Here is a 21,449-nt window from a genome sequence, read left to right on the forward strand (position 1 = left end):
TTAGCCTTCATCACATTGTTGTCTGTGTCAATGGGCTATGTATGCATATATGTTCTTAGGTTAATTTCTTCCAGTCCCCACCCCACCCTCCACTTTGAGATCTGCCAGTCTGTTCCATGCTTCCATGCCTATGGTTCTATTTTGTTCGTCAGCTTATTTTGTTCATTAGATTCCACATATAAGTGAGATCATATGGTATTTGTCTTTCTCTGACTGGCTTATTTCGCTTAGCATAATATTCTCCAGTTTCAACCATGCTGTCACAAAGGTTCTGAGTTTCTTCTTCTTCTTCTTTTTTTACAGCCACATGGCATTCCATAGTGTAAGCGTACCACACCTCTTTTATCCACTCATCCACTGATGGGCACCTGGGTTGTTTCCAGATCTTGGCTATTATAAAGAACACTGCTATGAACACAGGGGTGCATACATTCTTTTTGATTGGTGTTTTGGATTTCTTAGGATATATTCCTAGAAGTGGGATGGCTGGGTCCAATGGCAGATCCATATTTAATTTTTTGAGGAAACTCCAGACTGTTTTCCACAGTGGCCGCACCAGTCTGCATTCCCACCAGCAGTGCACTTGGGTTCCCTTTTCTCCACATGCTCATCAACACTTGCTGTTTGTTGATTTACTGATGGGAGCCATTCTGGCAGGTGTGAGGTGATGTCGCATTGTAGTTTTAATTTGCAACTCTCTGATGATTAATGACCTGGAACATTTTTTTCATATGTCTATTGGCCATTTGTATATCCTTTTTGGAGAAGTGTCTATTCGGGTTCTTTGCCCATTTTTCAATTGGAAAATTATTGTGTTTTTTAACACTGAAATGGGTTTTTGAATCTGTATGATTTGGCAAGTCTCTCTTTGCCCCTAGGATACTTTGTAGCTAAACAGAGGGTGGGAGGCAAGTTAAGAGAAATTGCCAGGGGATAATCCTCAATTGCTTCAGTCCTAGTAATGCCCAGATAGCTTGATGAGATAGACTAAATAATTATGGATCTTAGATACAAGGAGTTGAAATACAAAAAAAGGAAATACATTGGTTCTTGAGCTTACTTCGTTCCAGAAGGCTGTTCGAGAAACGATTTGTTCGAAAATGGAATCACTTTTTCCCATTAGAAATAATGTAAATTGAATGCATCTGTTCCAGACCCCCAAATGATTCAGTTTTAACCTTTCTTATATAAAGTACATGTCTAATCTATAAACAAACACTTCTTTTCTTAAATTTATCAAACCACCCACTACTAGCCTTAAAGGAATCACTTTCAGCACTCGTTCCAGGGGTGTCCTTTGATAGGTCAGCATAAAGCATCTTAGCTTGTTCCTGTAGCACAGCCTGCAAAATGCTGTCACTGACTGCTTGTTTATCCAAATCAACAACAGATTCTCTACCTCTTCAATGGCCTGTGATCACTGCTCTTTCACACCCTTAGCAACATTAGCACTCTTGATAGCCTCTTCATGTTTTAAAGCATTCTCTCCTTTGTTGCCAGAGAGAGCTTTTTGTCATGTTGAGGTATCAGCATGAAAGGGTTGTCAGGTCTAAAACCTGACAAAGGAGACATTTAAGAAATGAGGTTTGACTGTAATTAGAATTGATATTATAAGGGTTACTAGAGGCCCGGTGTACGAAATTTGTGACTTGGGGGTGGGGTCCCTCAGCCCCACCTGCGCCCTCTTGCAGTTCTGGATCCCTTGGGGCAGTGGTTGGCAAACCGCGGCTTGCGAGTTTGGCCCCTTGAGTGTGGCTCTTCCACAAAATACCACGTGCAGGCGCGCACGTACAGTGCAATTGAAACTTCGTGGCCATGCACAGAAGTCGGTTTTCGGCTCTCAAAAGAAATGTCAATCGTTGTACTGTTGATATTTGGCTCTGTTGACTAATGAGTTTGCCGACCACTGCCCTGGGGGACGTCCACCTAAGCTGAAGAGCGGGCCTAAGCCCACATCCTTAGCGGGGCCGCGGAGGTGGGAGAGGCTCCTGCCACCGCTGCTGGGCTCTCCAGCTGTGAGCCCAGCTTCTGGCTGAGCAGCACTCCCCCTGTGGGAGCACACTAACCACCAAGGGGGCAGCTCCTGCGTTGAGTGCCTGCCCCCTGGTGGTCAGTCCACATCATAGCGACCAGTTGTTCTGTCGTTCTGTCGATTTGCATATTAATATTAGCCTTTTATTATATAGGATGGTTTATTCACTGTACCATCTATGGAAAAGTTTTCAAGAATATGGCTTTCTGTATTCTTCTACTTTGTGATAAAAATAAAAATCCCTATTCTTTTTTGTTAAAATAATTTGCCTGATCTGTGTAAATGAAGAATTTCAATTTCCACCTGAAGTGGATTTTTCTAATCAAGCCCACCAAAATTTGAGATCCTGTAATATATGATCAAATTTAAACTGGATGATATTACATGTTGGAATCCCAAAGAGGCTGTCTTAAAACCCTTTCAGTCTGGATTATACACAGGGATAGGCAAAAGTAGGGTTACAACTGTGAGTACACAAAACACAGAGCTTATTCTTATATTATTTATTAATTATTGTATGATTTTCCATATAAACAACTGTAAACCCACTTTTGCCAACACCTTTATATACTGGGGATAATAACACAAAATGACATGTTCTTTAATGAGTTATTTCAAGTTATTACCTATGTGTTTATCAAAGATGATTAATGTCCTTCCTCCTGAGGTTTCATACTACTATTTCATTTTAAAAATGGTCCCCCTACTCCAAAAAAATTTTAAACTTGATTCACAGCTGCCACTACAAACTGAATTTGTTTGCACTAAATTTGGAATTATCAGAAATAATATGTTACAAAAACATTTAAGTCAAAAAGCATACTACATAGACGAACATTCTTTTCTTACCAGAGTCTGGCAAAGAATTAAGATCTGCACACAACACCAGTGGAATATTTCCCAATTCTCCCAATGCGCTCGAGTGGAGGCTTCGTGAGGCTTCATCAATAATGTTCTTCACTTCTGAGAGAAACATCATCGTTTGAACTAACTTCACATCAGAGTACTCAGGGTCCCAATGCATATGAGCATTAGCCACGAGAAGAAGTTGTTTTTCTGTTCCAAGATGTGGCTTTCCTGCTGTATTAGCTAAAAAGAAAACAGAACCCCTCTATCAACCCACATATTCTTACAGAGTCTGAAAGCAAGTAATATCTCAGAGTCTTAGGAATAAAAAAGGACTCTAAAACGGACCTAATAATCTCTCACATAATGACTTAATCTTATCTTGCCTACAACAAACCTGAGAAATAGTCATTTACACCTCAGGTTGTGTACTTCTAACATAGGTTATTCATTTCTTGATCAAAAACAGCCCATTCTATTTGGAACAGCTTGGTTTTTAAGTAGGTGTGTCTCCTTGAAACTTCCAGTCTTAATTCAGATGTATTAAATCAAGCCTCACAAAATTAAATCTACTCTTTTCTTTAGCTGTATTTAAGACGGTCACTAAGTTCCATCTTTCTATCCTTCAGTTTAAATAACAGCAGTTCCAACTGTTCCTATGACAGAAATTTCAGTTCTCAGCATGATGGCCACTCTTATATAATTTGAAATAAGTGGTTGATTTCTCCAAAACGTGAGACCTTTAAAATAATGATTACAAGTGGGTCAGGAAGAGAAGTTTGCTTACAGAATATCCTTGCTGCCAAGAAATTACAGAAGTGCATGGAGTTCTCTCTGAGGAGTTATTTTAACTAATTATTACTTCAACCTTTCTTTTATGTGAAAAATTCTTGGGAGCTTTATGCATTTCAAGGTTTGAAATACTTTGCTTGGCAATGCTCTCTCACCTTAAGCTTTTTGGTAGAGAAAACGAGATATGATAGTTTAGAAACCATTTAAATTCTCACTGAGTTTCTTCAGGTGTTAAACAAGACTATTATTACGTAACTAATTTTTTTTCCTATTAAATTTTGGAGGTCAATTTTACAGGAAGTGAAGAGATCACTCACATGACTTTTCAATCAATTCCTTTCGAAGTTCTAGTAGTACTGCAACTCCAATGTTATCTTTTGTCATAACTCTGTTCAGCATAGCTTCAGACCCTTCTGAATTTGCCATTGCTAGCTGATTAAATTCAACAGTGTGTTTCTGAACCAAAGTAAATCTAAAACAAAAACAAACACACAAACACACATAAAATTGGGAATATAAGGATATTAGCTTTGTGGGAAATGCTGTTTTTTTCAAACTTCCTTAGATATGATGGCATGTAAATCACATTATGGAAAATCCTCCACATTTAACACCAAGCTTTCCACACCCATTTAAAGTTGTTCTCAAACTGTTACTGATAACATCTTGATTTTAACCTTTACAAGTTAGGATAATGTAGTCATCTTCTGTTTGTGTTGGAATATTCCATCTTGTAATTTATAAATATTGTTTTCCAAATTATGGGTTTAAGAATCCCGCAGGGAATGTTAATTGCAAGGTGTTTCAATTAACAATTGGAGTTAAACCCTACTAAACACCTGAAGAAACAGCAGCACTTTTAACATGTCTTTAAAACAAGATTATTTCTAATGATTCAAAATAAAATAAAACCCTCTAAAGTAAAAAGTACTGTTTTCTTAAGTATAATAGAATGCCTCATTCTCTCATTTGCCAAATAATTTCCATACTCTTGGTCCCTACCCTGCAAAGAGAAAATTTTCTTTTTTTAAAATAAGATGACTTACTTTTCTGTCTTGAAGAATATTGCACAGCCATCAACATGCTTTCTTTCTTGTTCTGACATTGTCCTAGCTCTAGATTTAGGACTAAAGAATCCATTATAGCCACGTTCTTTCAGTTCTACCAGAAAAAAACTGTAATACTGTTCTGTTTCAACCTCCTGAAAAATTGCAAACAGCAAAGTTATTCATAAGACAAAATCAGTCACATACATTAACTTTACATATACATATGTATATGTAGTCTGAGAGCTTAAAATCACTTCAAAAGACTGATCTGCAGAAAGTGACGCCCAGGGTCGTGTACGTTATAAGAGATGGACTGAGAACCTGAAGTTACTGTGCACCCACGTTTAATGCTCTTTCCACTATGCCCTAATCTATTATCGCTAGTGGTAAAACAAAATCATACCTTGACAATACCACAATTTCAGTAACACTGTCACCCAATTAAAAAAAATAGTGTGCAGGGGCATTACAAAGGGAAAGGCGAGTATTTAAGCCGTCATAGTAAATGCTTAAAACCCAGCTTAACCCATTTGCTTAATTTGGCAGCACAGTGCTACAGAACAAAACAGGCAGTGAATTCTTCCAAGATTCACTAAAAACAGAAAAAGCCACTATTTTAAGAACTGCTAAAGTTGTGACTTCTGATGACTTACCTGAAGACTTATGATATCAGCACTGCAGCTCAGGATTTCTTGAATAATGGCCTTTTTCCTGTAATCCCAATTTAGTGCCCATGATGGACAGTAGCCATATAACTGCCGGGTCGCATATTTATCACAAAGAACATTATAGCACATGACAGAAAACAAGGCTGTAGGAAAGATAACTTTACTTATTCAACACGTGGCAGAAATAAAGCACACAGTTATTTTCAATCGTCTTCACTTAAATGCTGTTTGACTTTATTGATTCCATATATTCAATAAAGTCAAATATAAAGTCAAATAATGAGGAAGGACATATACATGAACAAACTATGAAATGATTGTACTACCTACCACAGAGGTATGAACAAAAGGTTCCTAAGGTAACACTAAGATCTCGAGCTTTCAGCCTCTAAGGCCAGGCTCCTCATTTTTGTGCTCCTTCTATTAATGTAGAATGTGGAAATCTGACAGTTATTTTTCTTAATAGACATGTCTAGTTTTCTTCTATAGAGGAATGATTATTAATCCACAAAGAGGAAAGGAGTATCACAGACCAAATCTTGTTACAAGTTCCCAAATTATTTTCTTTTTTAAAAATGTTTTTATTGAATTTTGGCGAGAGAGGAAGGGAGAGTGACAGACAGAAACATCGATGAGATAGAAACATCATCGACTGGCTGCCTCCTGCACATCCCCCACTGGGGATCAGGGAATCAAATCAGAGACCTCTTGGTTCATGGATCGATGCTCAACCACTGAGTGACACTGGCTGGGCCCAAATTATTTTCATTCAATTTAAGTTAAAAGGAGATCAGAGTTCATTAATTCAATTCTCAAGTAAGTTGGCTGTCTTTCAATTTTGAAGTATCAATTACATTTGGAACATACTAGGGTTTAGAAACTTCCAATATAAAAAGATTTTTGTATATTCATTATAACTGAATTTGATCAATACTTTATTAGTAGGGTTTTTTTAACAGTAGCACTACTGACATTGAGTAAATTCTGCATTGTGCGGGGCTGTGCATTGCAGGATACTTAGTAGCACCTCTGAATGCCAGTAGCACTTCCCCAGTGTGACAACCAAAAAATGCTTCCAGATATTGCCAAATGGGCCCTGGGGAATAAATCGCCTCTGGCTGAGGAGAACTGCTGTATAGCATACTTTTTATAGGGTGACAGAGAGGCCAGGTGAGCAAGAATTAAATCTTTATTATTAACACCCAAACCAGATTAACTATAAGCACTCTACTGTAACATGGCTATAATCTAAAGCATGCCAATGATATTGTTAGGTTTATAAATACCAAATAAAAATAAGCGTTAAAAAATAATGCTACCAACCAGTTGGTCTTGTTCTGTCTGGTTCTTGTAACATAATCCAAGATCTTGGAGGTGGTTGTTCTGTTGAAACTAGTTGAATATTAAACACAAAATTAAGCAATATTCTTACATGTCTTCCTAAAAAAATGGTTTAAATAAATGACCACTTACTTCTTTTTGCAGTACCTGCCAAATTATCAAGCAAGTAGTTAAGTAGCCTTTTTGTTCCATCTGGTTCCAGATAGAGGTTCAATATATCCAGGGTAAGTGGATTTCCTGGAAATATTTTTAAAATAGGTAAAATAAAACCAAGATAAGTACTAAAATATTTTAAAATGGAAAAACATACCTAAATTATCAGGTCATCTATAACAATGCATAGTTACTAGTAACATACCAAACCAGAAAAAGTATTTTTTGTTTTGATGTGAAGAGTAGACATTATTTATACCATCTTCTACAGAGGTATCCAAAACTTACTATTAATGGATTATGTCAATGTAGAAGATATCTCATAGTGCCTTGCCTTATCAACACTTTTCTAATGATCTGAAGCAAGTGAAAATGGATTGGGAAAGAGTGTGGAGAAGGACTGGGCAAGGGAAAATAAAAGCCAATATAATAACAAGAAATTTCCTAAAAAACATATGTAGTCTGGCCCCTAGATTTAAAAAATTCTACTGAATAAAGTAACAAGACAAGACAGACTTGGTTTAAGATTGTCACTAAAGAAGGGGAAAAAAACCAGTACTGTGAGCTGTCTGTAAATCCAACAACCATTTCTTAAGTGACACAAATGAAAACAAGAGCAAGAGTCTCAGTGTACAAGAGTCTCAATCCTCTCAGAGGGACTTCTTATGCACATAGGAGGCTTGTAAACATTAGAACTATTTAAGATAAATGCCCTGCTCTTGAGATAGTAGAGTACCCTTCATAACAGCTGAGTTATACCTATTATAGAAGTTCCCAAATTATTTTCAACATTAGTTAACATATAAGATCTCTGTAATTTTAAGATTCTAGGATTCTACAAATTATAAAAGTAAAAATGTGTTCCTATAAGTGTAGAGTATGTCTTTGCAGGAGGACAAGTTACAGCAGTATCATATGTGTACAGTTCTTGATAGCTACCAAAGCTCTGAAATTTTTATTTAGTCACAATCCTCTGAGAGAGATATAGTCATAACCTGAGAATTACTGTAACCTCTTGTTAAAGATAGCTTGAGAAAATGAAGTCGACTAAAAACATCTCAGTACCAGGTAAGCAGTTCATTCTAACTACACCAAGAAGAACGTTATCTTTTTACTACTTTCTAATGCAAAATATTTAGAGGTAACCACTGACTACTTAGAACTATGTGATCCTCCCTTCTAAGATCTTCCTTCATAAATTAAAAACCACCTCCACAAAGCATCTATATATGACTCTAATAAACACAGATGAAGCCAAATGGTGTGTTTTCCCCAATGAATGCTTGCTTTTTGGAATTCATTTAAATTTCAAATTAACCTGCTCTTCATTGCCTGGAAAAGTAATACAGGGTGTCCCCAAAAATGTATATACAATGTCTTCAGATTCTATTACGGTTTGAAAATGAAATGTATGTTAATAAACACTGCCTTTATGTTATTCAAAGTGTGTATACATTTTGGGGGGACACTATATATAAGGATGGGCAAAAGTAGGTATACAGTTATAATACAAAAATTAATAAATAATGGTATAAGAATAAACTATTTTGCATACTCACAACTATAAACCTACTTTTGCCCACCCATGTATACAGGGTAAAGTTAAGAACACAATTCTGAAATTAAAACATGTTCTTGACATGAATAAGAGACATCGCTTCTGGAAAGTAGCCATACTTTCCCCTATTCATCCTGTTAAGCACAAATAAAATTCCTGTGTCTTATGTATAAACAAACATAAGACTCTGAAATGTGGTGAGAAGGCAGAACGGTAGAGAACCCGGACCTAAGAAACATTAGTGGTGAACTCCCTGGGCTTAATTTTTGCCCCATATATCCCAAATATGGAACTGAGGAAGCCAGCAACACAGAAACACCATTGGGTACAGAAAAAAAAAAAAAAAAATCCCAACAAAAGCCAAAGGACAGCCTAAAAAGACAAAACCTTCAGATAATAACAGCTCTGCTTCTGCTAGACACCAAAGAAACTTGTGAGAAAGTAAATAGGAGCCCCAACCAAGTAGGTAGCTGGAACTTTTATCCCCTCTGAGTAGTAAGACTTCCTCCTCCTGTGGTGTCAGTTCAACCCTCAGTAAAGGGGCGGCTCTCCACACCCCTTCTGGGAATGTCAGAGGTCAAGGAAAGTCAAGATTTTTATCATTGCCCCGCAGTAGTGAGGCCACCTCAATGCAACAACTATGGAGACCACAGAGAAAGCCAAAACTGCCATCTCCATGCATGTGACCCTCAATAGAGGCTATGGGAAATTTGAACTCCTACCTCCTTTGGCAGTAAGGAGATAGTGTCCCTGACTTTCCCTGCCAGTGCAGTGTTAGAGAAAGCCAGCAAAACCAGAAGATTTAAATTAACGCAACATACTATGAATATGTCCAGTTTCAAGTGAAAAATTACTCATTATACCAAGAACTAGGAAGATTTCAAACTGAATGAAAAAGGACAGATCAAAGATTCCAAAGATTCCAATTGTTATTAGAACGATCTGAATAAAAACACAGCAAGCATGATAACCATGCTTCAATGAGCAATTACAAACATGCCTGAGATAAATGAAAAAATATTCAGTAAAGAAAAAGAAAATTTTGACAAAACACACACAAAAGAAATGAAAATATTAAAATAAAAAGTAGAAAAAAATGAATAAAACCCTCAGAGCCATGGAAGCAGAGAACAAAGAGCGCACCCCTGAAAAGTACTCAAGGAAATGATGGCTGAAAACTCCTCAAATACACCAAAACTAAAGGAATCCACACCAAGCCACATCATAATTAAACTTCTGAAAACTAAAGACAAAACATTTGGAAGACAGAGAAAAAAAGTCACCTTACCTGTAGGGGGAAAACAATTTGAATAAGAGCTGATTTATTGTCACAAACTACAGTGCCCAGAAGAAAGTGGCACAATATTTTTCAAGTGCTAAAAAAACACACAAAACTATCAACCTAGAATCCTATGCCCAGTGAAAATATCCTTTAGGAATGAAGAAAAAAAAAATAAAGGCATTCTCAGAAACTAAGAATCTGTTGCCAATAAATCTACCCTAAAAGAACCACTAACGGGATTTCTCTAAATAGAAAGGAAATGATAAAAGATGGAAGCTTAAAACATTAGGAAGGGGTTGGGAGAGGGGAGCTTTCCTTATCTTAAATTTTCTAAATCATCTTTGGTAGTTAAAACGTTTTTGTAACACTGATTTGTTTCTAAATGTATGTAGAGAAAACATTTAAGACAATTGTATCATAAATAGGGGTAAAATAGAAGGTCATAAACAAAGTTAAGGTTTCTATACTTCATTCAAACTAGCAAAATGATAACACCAGCAGACTGTAATGACTTGTCCTATATAATAAAAGGCTAACATGCAAATAGACCGAATGGTGAAACAACCGAACAACCAGTTGCTATGACGTGCGCTGACCACCAGGGGGTGCATGTGGAACATGGTGGGCATTGGCTGCGGCGGGATAGTGGAACAGGTGAGCGGGGGTGCCAGACCAAGGTGGGACGCTGGGTGCTGTCATTGGGACAAGCATCTGGTGGTTACTGAAAATTCTTTGCTCCCATGCTCTGCAGTCCCACTCGCACCCGCTGCCGGCCCCAACTGCTTGGCATTGTCAGTGGATGTGTAGTGGTGGCTGCTGGCCCTGATCGCCTCTCAGAGCTCCTCCAACTCCCCCTGGTCCTGAAGGGCGATTGGGGCTAGCAGCTGCCTCTTGCACCCACTGCCAGTGCTGGCCCTGCTCGCACCCTCAGCCGGCACTGGTCCCGATTGCTTGGCACCATCAGTGGGTGCGAGCAGCGGTTGCCGGCCCTGATCGCCCCTGAGGGCTTCACCACCTCACCCTGCTCCTGAGGGGCGATCGGGGCAGCTGGCAGAAAGGGGACCTGGGGCTGAGGCGGGGGCATGGAGGATGGGGCCAAGACCGCCCCTGTGCCCAAAGCAGCCTCACTGCCCATAGTTCCTTTCAAGGTGCACAAATTCGTGCACTGGGCCCCTAGTATATATTTAAAACAATATCCAAAGCAACCACTAAAAAGATATACAAATAGATAATTCAAACACACTAAATACAAAACAAAATGGAGATGTAAAAAGATGTTCAAGTAATCCACAGGAAACATGACCCAAGTAGATACTGTCCATGAGACACTTCAAATACAACAATGTAAGTGAGTTGAATGGAAAAAGATATAAATCATACATATATTAATTACAGAAGCAGAATGGTTAACTTAACATAAAAGGGATTTCAGAGGAAGTACAATTACCAGACAGAGTGCCATTATGTAATGTTAAAAGGTCAATCCCCAAGAAGACATAGCAATTCTGGAAGTGTATTCATCAAACAGTAGAGCTGAAAAATATTAGGCAAAAACTAATAGAACTGAAAGGACAATACAGAAATCTACAATTATAATCAGAGATTTCACTAATCCTCTCTCAACAATTGATAGAACTAGACAAAAAAGTCCACAGCATCATCAATCTAAAAGACTCTAGGTTAATACTATATAGGATCAAATAGAGATTTACAGAACATTCTACCCAATAAAAGGCAAATACATATTCTTGTCCAGTGCCCAAGGGACAAACACTAGGGTAGATCATATTGTGGGCCATAAACCAAACCTTGACAAATTTAAAAGAAGCGAAATCATACAGAATGTATTCTTTAGCCACAATAGAATCATACTAAAAATCAATTACTAAAAGACAGGAGAATCTGCAAATACTTTGAAATTCTGAATAAGCCATGAATCAAAGAGAAAGTCTCCTGGGAAATTTTAAAATGCATTGAGCTAGTGAAAATAAAAATACAGCATATCAAAATTTGTGGCTGGACACAGCTAAAGCGGTGCCAAGAGGAAAATTTATAGCACTAAAAATACATATATTACAAGAGAAAAAGTTCCAGTTCATTAATCCAAATTCTCATCCTAAGAACCTAGAGAAAAAGAGCAAAATTAAGTCCAAAGCAAAAAGAATGAAAATACTAAAGAGCAGAAATCAATGACATTGAAAATAAGAGGAAAAAAAAGTAAAGCCATTTCTTTGAAAATATCAATAAAATTAACAAACCTCTATCAAAACTGACAATGAAAAAGAGAAGATAAAATTTACCAATATTAAAAATGAAAGAGGACATCCAGAAATCCAACAGATAAAGGAGTACTATGAACAACTCAACATAAATTTATCAACACAGAGAAAATGGACTACTTTCCCTGAAAAACACAATCAAAACCCAACAATTTGAATAGCCCTATACCTATTAAAAAAAAAGGTTCATAACTTTAAAGTGACCAGAAAAGAAATCTCCAGGCCCAGATTGTTAAACTGGAAAACACCCAACATTTAACTTCAATTCCACAGAATCTTTTCTAGTAAAGAGATGAGGGAACACTTTCAAATTCATTTCATAAAGCTAATATTGCATACAAATGTCAGCAAAGTGTAAAAAAAATTTGTACACCATGACCAAGTTGGGCTTATCCAGGAATTCAAGGCTGGTTCTCAATATCTGAAAAACAATCACCAGGCTAAAGAAGAAATATTACATGATCCCATCACCTGATGCATATTAATAAGCATTTGACAAAAGGGGAACAACCATTCATGATTAAAAACTCTAAGAAAAAGAGGACTAGAGAAACTTCCTTAAGTTGAGAAAGAGGACCTACAAAATACCTACTGCTAACATTATACTTAGTAGTGAACACAACAGTTTCTTCCAAGTTGGGGAAAAAGAAGGGATACCTGCTCTCACAACTCTCATTCAACAAACAGAGTGCTAGAAGTTCAAGTCAATGCAATAAGGCAAGAAAAGAAAAAATCTATAATAATAAAAAGGTAATATGCTAATTAGACTGGATGTCATTCCAGACGTTCTTCCTGACAAAGCCAGGGCCAGAGGGAAGCCAGCCTGGATCCGGGTGCCTGCTGGCGGCAGGAGGAGGGAAGCAGCTTGGGTCCCAGGTGCCTGCTGGCGGGAAGCTGGTGCCGGCAGCCGGGAGAAGTAAGGTTTAGTCTTGCACGAATTTCGTGCATCAGGCCTCTAGAATATGAATATATATATATGTCCCTGGCTTGGTGACTCATTTGGTTGAAGCGTTATCCTGTACACAAAAAGACAGCAGTTGGGGTGCATATGGGAGGCAACCTATCAATGTTCCATATCGAAGATCCTTTCTCTCTCCCTTCCTCTTTCTCTAAAATCAATTACAAAACAAACATATACTCAGCTGAAGGTTAAAACAAAAAGTATACATATTGTAAAGGAAGAAATAAAGTTGTTCCTACCTGCAGATGACAATTTTCTACACAGAAAATCCCCCCAGCCTGGCCAGTGTGGCTCAGTGGTTGAGCATCGACCTATGAACGAGGTGGTCATGCTCTGGTTGCAGGCTCTGTCCCTAGTGTGGAGGATGCAGGAGGCAGCTGATCAATGATTCTCTCTCATCATTGATGTTTCTATCTCTCTCCCCCTTCCGCTCTGAAATCAACAAAAATACATTAAAAAAAAAAAAACCTTCCCAAATTAAAAAACAAAAAAACTCTACAAAAATATTAAAAAGCAACTCCTAGTAGAATACAGCATGAAAATGCAAAAACTCATTGCATTTCAATATATTAGGAGTGAACACATGGACAATAAAATTTTAAATACTGTATCATCTATAAACACTCAAAAAAACCCCACAGAAAACCTCAGGTATAAATATAACAAAACATTTACAGGGCTTTTATATACAAACTAGAGGTCCAGTGCATGAAATTCGTGCACTTGGGGGGGGGGGGGGGGGGGGTCCCCTCAGCCCGGCCTGTGCCCTCTCGCAGTCCGGGAGCCCTTGGTGGATGTCTGACTGATGGCTTAGGCCTGCTCCCCATGGGAGAGGCTCCTGCAACCACCGCTGCACTTGCCAACAGTGAGCCTGCCTCAGGGCTTCTGGTTGAGCAGTGTTCTCCCGGTGGGAGTGCACTGACCACCAGGGGGAAGCTCCTGTGTTGAGCATCTGCCCCCTGGTAGTCAGTGTGTGTCATAGCAATTGGTCATTCTACTGTTCGGTCGATTTGCATATTAGCCTTTTATTAGATAGGATTTTATTATTTTTCTATAGGTGTGTAGTATTCTATTATTTGAATTTACTACCATTCTTCCATTTTCCTGTAGGCAGATTAGTAAGTTGTTTCTAATTTGAAAATATTATGAATAAAACTATGCTAAACATCCTTTAACATATGATTTTGAGGACCTATATGCTCATGTCTTTTGGATATATAAAAGCAGTAAATTTAATGACTCATGATGTAGGCATATGTTTAGTTTTAGTAGATATAGTTTTGCATCCTTTTATCCAATTTATACAACCACCAGCAGTGAATGAGAGTTCCAGATCCTGAAGATACTTGCCAATAATTAATATTATAAACCTATTTAATTTTAGCTATCCTGGTAAGTAATGGAGGAATAAATTTGAGTTTACCTGGATAGATGATATTGAATGTATTTCAAATATTTTTTGAGATTTGGATATTATTCTTTATCAATTCTTGTTTACATTTGTGTTTTCTCTTTCCTGAGGTGCCTTGATTTTCCCCATATTGCTGAAGGATATTTTCATTGGAATAGGACTCTTGACAGTTCTTTTATTTTTATACTTTATGGTTTCTAATGGAAAACCTATTGTCATGAGAATTACTTTTTCCTTACAGATAAAAGTGTAATTTGTCATTCAGAACTTTCAAGGTTTTTTTCTTTGTTTTTATTTTTCAGAAGTTTGACTATGATGTGGGTGTTGATATCTTTGGGTTCATCTAATAGATTTCTGTCTTTTGACCAATTGGAAGAGTTTTCAGTCATTATTTCTTCAAGTACTCTTTCAGCTCCATCTCCTTTAATTTCTTCCTGGACTCCAAATGTTAGAGTTTTATTTTGTTTTGTTGTTATGACTCCACTGGTTCCTGTGGTTCTGATCTTTTTCTGTTGTTGTTTTCAAGCCCATTTTCTCCCTATTCTCATTGAATATTTTTATTGTTATATTTTCTAGTTCCCTGAGTATTTCCTGATCCCTCCATTCTGCTTTGAGGCTATTCACTGAATTATTTACCGTATTTTCCAGCATATAAGACGACTTTTTAACCCAGGAAAATCTTCTCAAAAGTCGGGGGTCTTATATGCCGGAAAATATGGTATTTTAGTTACTATATTCTTGTGTACTAAAATTTTCATTTGGTTCTTCTTTATAGCTTCATTTTCTTTGCTGAGATCACTTTCTATTTACTTGCCATAACTTTCTATTTTTTCCCACTTAAGGATGTTCAAAATCACTAATGTAAAGATTGTTTTGATGGCTACTTTAAACTTATCAAATAACTATCATCTCTACTATCTTAATGTTAGTATCTATTATCTTTTTTATTCAGTTTTAGATCTTTCTGCTTCTTTGTATAAATAATTTGATAATTGAAACCTAGAAAATTTGAGCATTATGAAACTCTGGATCCTTTTCAACCCTGTTTTATCTGGCTTAGTTTGATACTGCTCTGGTAAGGGAAGGGTGAGATGCCACCTCATTATTTTCAAGAAGAGAGTAGAAGTCCAGGTTCCCCACTTGGCCCAAGGTTTGTAGGGGTGTGTCTGTGTGTGTGTGGGAGGGGTATTCATTACTGTTATGAGATGGTGGGAGTTCTGGCTCCCTGCTATTCTTCTGCCAATATCTCGCCATGTGGGAAGACCGATCTGTCTTGTTTCTATATCTTACAGTTTCCACTTACATGACTCAGGACTGACTCCCGCCACACCAGCCGGGACCCTAGTCTGCTGTTCAGTCATCCAACCAGTCGTTTAGGTCGTGATGGACCCTGGCTCTTTATATATTAGGACTGGAGGACTGATGCACAAAATTCATGCACGGGTGATGTGGGAGGGGAAGGGTGTCCCTCAGCCCAGCCTGCGCCCTCTCACAATCCGGGACCCCTCAGGTAGGGTCCCTAGGCCTGGCTGGTCATCAGGGCTTTCCTTCCCCGTCCCCACCCCCCGCCGCCACTGCTTGCCATTTGTGCGGCACTGTTCGCTCCTCCCTCACCCCCCTGCCACTGGTTGCCTCCCTCTGTGGGCGACAGGCATGAGATATGATCACTTGGCTGGCCTGGGCCTCCTTCTGTGGGGCCACTGCTGGCCAGCCCCACACACCCACCATAGTGTCGCTGGCCAATAGCCAGGGCCTCTCTCTGTGGGGCGATCGATTGTGGGGCCCCCAGATCAATCACCCCACGATCCATCACCCAGCAGAGGGAGGCCCCGCCCACTTGGCCGGGGCTCCACAATCAATCACCGCGCAGAGGGTGGCCTGGGCCTTCCTCTTTGGGGCGATCATGGGGCCCCCCCGACCAATCACATCACACCCGCCTTGGCTGGCCTGGCACCAGTGCGTGTCATAGCATGGTTGTCTGGATGGTCATTCTGCTGTTCGATCGATGTGCATATTACGCTTTTATTATTATAGATTACACAATGAAAAAAAAAAAGCAAGAGCTAAATATATGGAGAGACATAGCAGGCTCGTGAATTGACTCAGCACAGACAAGATGTCAATTCTCCACAATGCGATCTACAGGTTTAATAAATTCCAATCCAAATCCCAGGAACATTTTTTGTAACTATAGACAAGATTATTCTAAATTATATATCAAAAGGCAAAAGAACTAGAATAGCTAAAACCATTTTGGAAAAGAAGACTGGCCCTAGCTGGTTTGACTCAATGGATAGAGCATTGGCCTGTGGACCAAATGGCCCTGGGTTTGATTCCAGTCAAGGGCACGAACCTTGGTTGCAGGCTCCTCCCCAGCCTGGGTCCTGGTTGGGGCGCATGCAGGAGGCAACCAATCGATGTGTTTTACATCGATGTTTCTCTCCGTCTTTCCCTCTCTCCCACTTTCCCTAAAAAATCAATGAGGGAAAAAAATATCCTCAGGTGAGGATTAAAAAAAAAAAAAAAAAAAAAAAGAGAGAAGACTATAGTCATGCACCATCCTATATAATCCTATATAATAAAGAGTTAATATGCAAATTGACTGTCACACCCTTGCACAAGATGGCCGCCCCCATGTGGTCATAAGAAGGTCACAGATGGGGTGGGGGGGGGGGGGGGAACCCGGGCCTGCAGGGGAGGGCAGTTGGGGGGGGGGGTGGGACCGGGTCGGCAGGGGAGCAGTTAGGTGTCGATCAGGCTGGCAGGGGAGTGGTTAGGGGGTGATCTGGCTTGCAGGTAGAAGTGGTTAGGGACAATCAGGCAGGCAGGCAGGCAGGCAGGCGAGCGGTTGGGAGCCAGCAGTTGTCCTGGATTGTGAGAGGGATATCCGACCGAGGGGGTCCCAGATTGGAGAGGGTGCAGGCTGGGCTGAGGGACACCCCCCCACCCAAGTGCACAAATTTCATGCACGGGACCTCTAGTCTATACTAATAAAAGGGTAATATGCTAATTAGAGTGGGCGTCTTCTGGACAAAGCCACAGCAGCTGTGAGGGCCTAGGGACCCTACCTGAGAGGCACTGCTGCGGGAGAGGATGCCGCACCAACACAGGAGCGGGAGCAGAGACGGGGCTGCCGTCGCCGCAGGAGCACAGGAGGTACGACCTGCTGTGCCTCAACCTCCCACAGCCCCTTCCCCAGCCGGCCTGGCCCCAGATCGCCCTCCCACCCACCAGTGGGCGGGGCCAGCGCTAAGAAGCGAGGGCCTGCCAGTCAGCAGTAGCAGCAGCAGTGGTGCCTTCCCATTATCGATCCAGTCGCCTCCCGCAGAGGGAGGCCAGTAGGACATCCCCTGAGGGCTCCTGGACTGTGAGGGGGGGCAGGCCGGGCTGAGGGACACCGCCCCCCCCCCCGGCAGTGCATGAATTTTTGTGCACCGGACCTCTAGTATATTGATAAGGATCTGTTCTGAGAAATATGTCCTTAGGCAATTTTGTAATTGTGCAAATATCCTAGAGTGCACTTACACAAACATAGACGGTATAGTCAATCACACATCTAGGCTATATGGTAAATTATTATTATATATGACGATGTGTTCCATCATCAACAGAAACATCGTTATGTGGAACATGACTATAGTGGAGGCATTGGTCTATCCTATTTCAAGACATTATTTGAAGACTTTTTAACCTATTTCAAGTTCCAAGTAACTATGTGGCATTCACTGGCAGAAGAATAAACAAATAGTGGAGCAGAATAGAGAACCTACAAATAGAGCTACACAGGTATGTCCAACTGATTTTTGAAAGAGGCAAAAGCCAAAGCAAGTCAATGGAGGATAGACTTTTCAACAAATGGTGCTGGAGCACTGGACACCCACCCACAGGGGTGTGCTTGCACGCACACACATACACACACAACCCTGAACTAAACTCGCTTATTTTAAGTCAATGCTAACTCAGAATGGATCACAAACTTAAATGTGAGACATAAAACTTAGTACAAAACACAGGAGAAAAATCTTTGGGATCTAGAGCTATTCAGAGTTCTCAGACTTGACTCCCAAAGTAGGATCCATAAAAGAAAAAACTGATAAACTAGACTTCACTAAATTAAATTTTTGCTATGTAAAAGACCCTACGTTAAACTGTGATTTATAATAAATATACAGGGTGGGGCAAAAACAGGTCTGCACGAAAAATAATTCAATAATTAATAATAATAAAAGAATAAACTGTTTCACATACTCACAACTGAAAGCCTACTTTTGCCATACCTTGTATATTTGTTTTTCTCCAATGTTCCTGGCACAGAACCCCTAAAACTTGAAATTTCATAAGTAGTTCTATAATGTTGTATTTCTTTTGCATTAAAAGTGACAAAATATTAATTGTTAATTCTGGTGGTAGTATATAAATATACTTTGCTACATTTTATATTTGTAATTATAAAATTTAAAAATAAAAAGGCCAGGCTTACCACAGAAATGTTAACAGAAAAAGGCATTTAAAGCTCACATTTCCCTGACCTCTAAGACTTAGCAAGTCTAGCCCACAGAAAAACTTTCCAAAGAACCATTTATAAAGCTAACGTTTTTCAATATGGCTTTATATACATTTGTAAGCGTATTATTTGCCTTTTTCCATTTTGTTTTTGTGAACATTACTAGTATATGATATAAAATAAATTTACAGAAAACCTCATTTCATTAACTGTATTTTTAAGAAATAAAGTGTGCAATTTTTGAAGACTTCATTATGTGATTTTTTTTTTTAGAGAGGGACATCAAAGTATCAATAGGCTTTACACACTCTCTGACCCGGGAATTGAACCCAAAACCCGAATATGTGTCCTATCTGGGAATCAAACTCGCCATCTTTCAGAGCATGGGATGGACGATACTCAACCAAATGAGCCACACCAACCAGGGCCATTAAGTGACTTTTTTTTAAAAGAATCTATTATAAAGTAATCTACAAGACTGGTGAAGAATCACTTATTTTGAGAAAACACTTGTAGGTATTGACATATTATTAAAATGACTTTTAATATTGCTGGTTAAAAAAAAAATTTCCCTCCCTAGCCAGTTGCTCAGTGGTTAGGGTGTCAACCTGAGGACTGAAGGGTCCTGGGTTCAATTCCGGTCAAGGGCACATGTCCGGGTTGCGGGCTCGATCCCCAGTAGGGAGCGTGCATCAATAATCCTCTCTCATCATTGATGTTTCTCTCTCTCTCTCTCTCTCTCTCTCTCTCTCTCTCTCTCTCTCTCCCTTCCCCCTCCCTTCCTCTCTCTCTCTCCCTCTCCCTCTCCCTCCCCCCTTCCTCTCTGAAATCAATAAAATATATATACTAAAAAAATGTTTTTCCTCATAGTTCTTACTGGATGAAATTCTAATATATTAATGAGATCTACATCAATCAAGTTTTTAAAAAATGCTCTTTAAAATACTTTACTAACAGGTCCAAATTTTCTACTTACTGTTTCCTACACTTTGTGAGAGTCCCCATTTTTTGAGATTTGAACATTTTAAAAAGCTGTTCACAGCACGATGACATAAAAGAAGTATAACCTCAGGAATGTATCACCAGAACAGAGGCAATTGAAACAAAGGCTAGAAAAGCAATGCTAGACTAGGAGTAAAAAATAATACAAAGACTAGTAGACAATTTATAGGTGGACAAGAGAGAAAACCACTTGATGTACCTAAAAAATTGATGAAATCTGGGCAAGAGTTAGCCCATAAATCCCCAGGCAAAAGGATTCCCTCTTATGGCTTCATTAGACTCAAAGACACATATACACTTTTGTAAACAAACCAAAAGAAGCACAATTATGGGAAGTCATACCTTTCAGGCCTAAAGTCTGCAACTGAAACAGTTTTCCCATCTCAAAAGGTAGAACTCGTAACAGGTTGTTATTTAAATGGAGTTCCCTGTTGATGTAAAAATTCCAGGAAGTCAGAAGACATATTAACCTTTAACTAACAGCTAAAATCAACAATATGATTTCTAGGAATATAAGCTCCTAAAATTGACAAAATTTCATATTATATTCCAATGTCTAGTACAGTGCTTCTGAAAACATTTGTAGTAAAACACAAAACCCAAACTTCCACAAACCAATGCATTTATAAAATACAGGGAAACAACGAGTTGCTAAAAAAAATGAATGGGGGGTGGGTGGAAAGACCAAAAAAATAGAAGCCCCAATTTTGTAATAGTATTAGATTCAACAGATATAAAAATCTCTCTCACATGTTGTATTAGTTTGCAAACTGGCAGTCTAAACAATCATCCTGAGAGCAGCACTGGTCTAGCACATAAAGGGTCTACTACTATACATGTTTAAGAAAGTGAAAATGATAAAAACGATAAAGTAGTCTAATATGTGAATTGTTAAAAAGAGAATGAAAATGATCATGTAATATCAACTCAAAATAGCTACTGATAGCTGCACAATTAACTTACTAATTGTACAGCTATCACTAATCTAATTAGTTCCTGTTTATTTCCAAATATATCACATGAGAAAGAAGGTCCTTTAAGTAAATTTGGTTCAGGAGAAAGGGTTATAGTATATATTCAATAATTAAGCCTAAAAAAATGTCAAAAGGCTGGACTGAAGACAGCAATACAGTAAGATACAATATGTGCCAGTCAGGCTGAGTTATTTTTTAGTTATTATCTCAAATATCTCTAATCTCAGCCCTGGCAGGTAGGTTTTACAGCAACTTTATAGATGAGGAAAGACTCAGTGAGGTTAAGAAACTTGTCCCAAATCACACAAGTTGAAAATGGCGAAGTCAGGATTCCAAACTGAACTCTGTGCAACTCCATATCCCATCCAATCCTACATTCCAAACTACAGTCCCCCGATTCAATGACTAATTCTAGCTTTTCTCAAGTCCAGGCTTTACTACTATCATGCATACAAGCCCTGAAATAACCAAAAAGGTTTCACTAACTGGCAATGGTTTCCCAGACCCTGTGTTAAGGAATGATGGTGCCCATAATTTAGTGGGGGAAAAGCACCAGAACTGTCACAGGTGACTGCATATGTGAGATTAACACAGTGC

General features: G+C 39.0%; 1 protein-coding gene across 7 annotated transcripts in view; it reads right to left on the minus strand.

Moving 5' to 3' along the window:
• Positions 1 to 21,449, minus strand: part of CNOT6 (CCR4-NOT transcription complex subunit 6) — an 89,728-nt gene that overhangs the window by 17,363 nt on the left and 50,916 nt on the right. For all 7 annotated transcript variants that reach the window (XM_054717098.1, XM_054717096.1, XM_054717097.1 and 4 more), the window contains exons 4-10: positions 20,221 to 20,306; positions 6,861 to 6,965; positions 6,711 to 6,779; positions 5,373 to 5,530; positions 4,717 to 4,871; positions 3,988 to 4,142; positions 2,882 to 3,121 (exon numbers count right to left, since the gene is read on the minus strand). In XM_054717098.1, coding sequence (XP_054573073.1) covers positions 2,882 to 3,121; positions 3,988 to 4,142; positions 4,717 to 4,871; positions 5,373 to 5,530; positions 6,711 to 6,779; positions 6,861 to 6,965; positions 20,221 to 20,306 — 968 coding nt within the window. The remainder of the gene's footprint in view (positions 1 to 2,881; positions 3,122 to 3,987; positions 4,143 to 4,716; positions 4,872 to 5,372; positions 5,531 to 6,710; positions 6,780 to 6,860; positions 6,966 to 20,220; positions 20,307 to 21,449) is intronic.

The sequence above is a fragment of the Eptesicus fuscus genome, chromosome 6 (assembly GCF_027574615.1).
Source record: "Eptesicus fuscus isolate TK198812 chromosome 6, DD_ASM_mEF_20220401, whole genome shotgun sequence".
NCBI classification, from domain to species: Eukaryota; Metazoa; Chordata; class Mammalia; order Chiroptera; family Vespertilionidae; genus Eptesicus; species Eptesicus fuscus.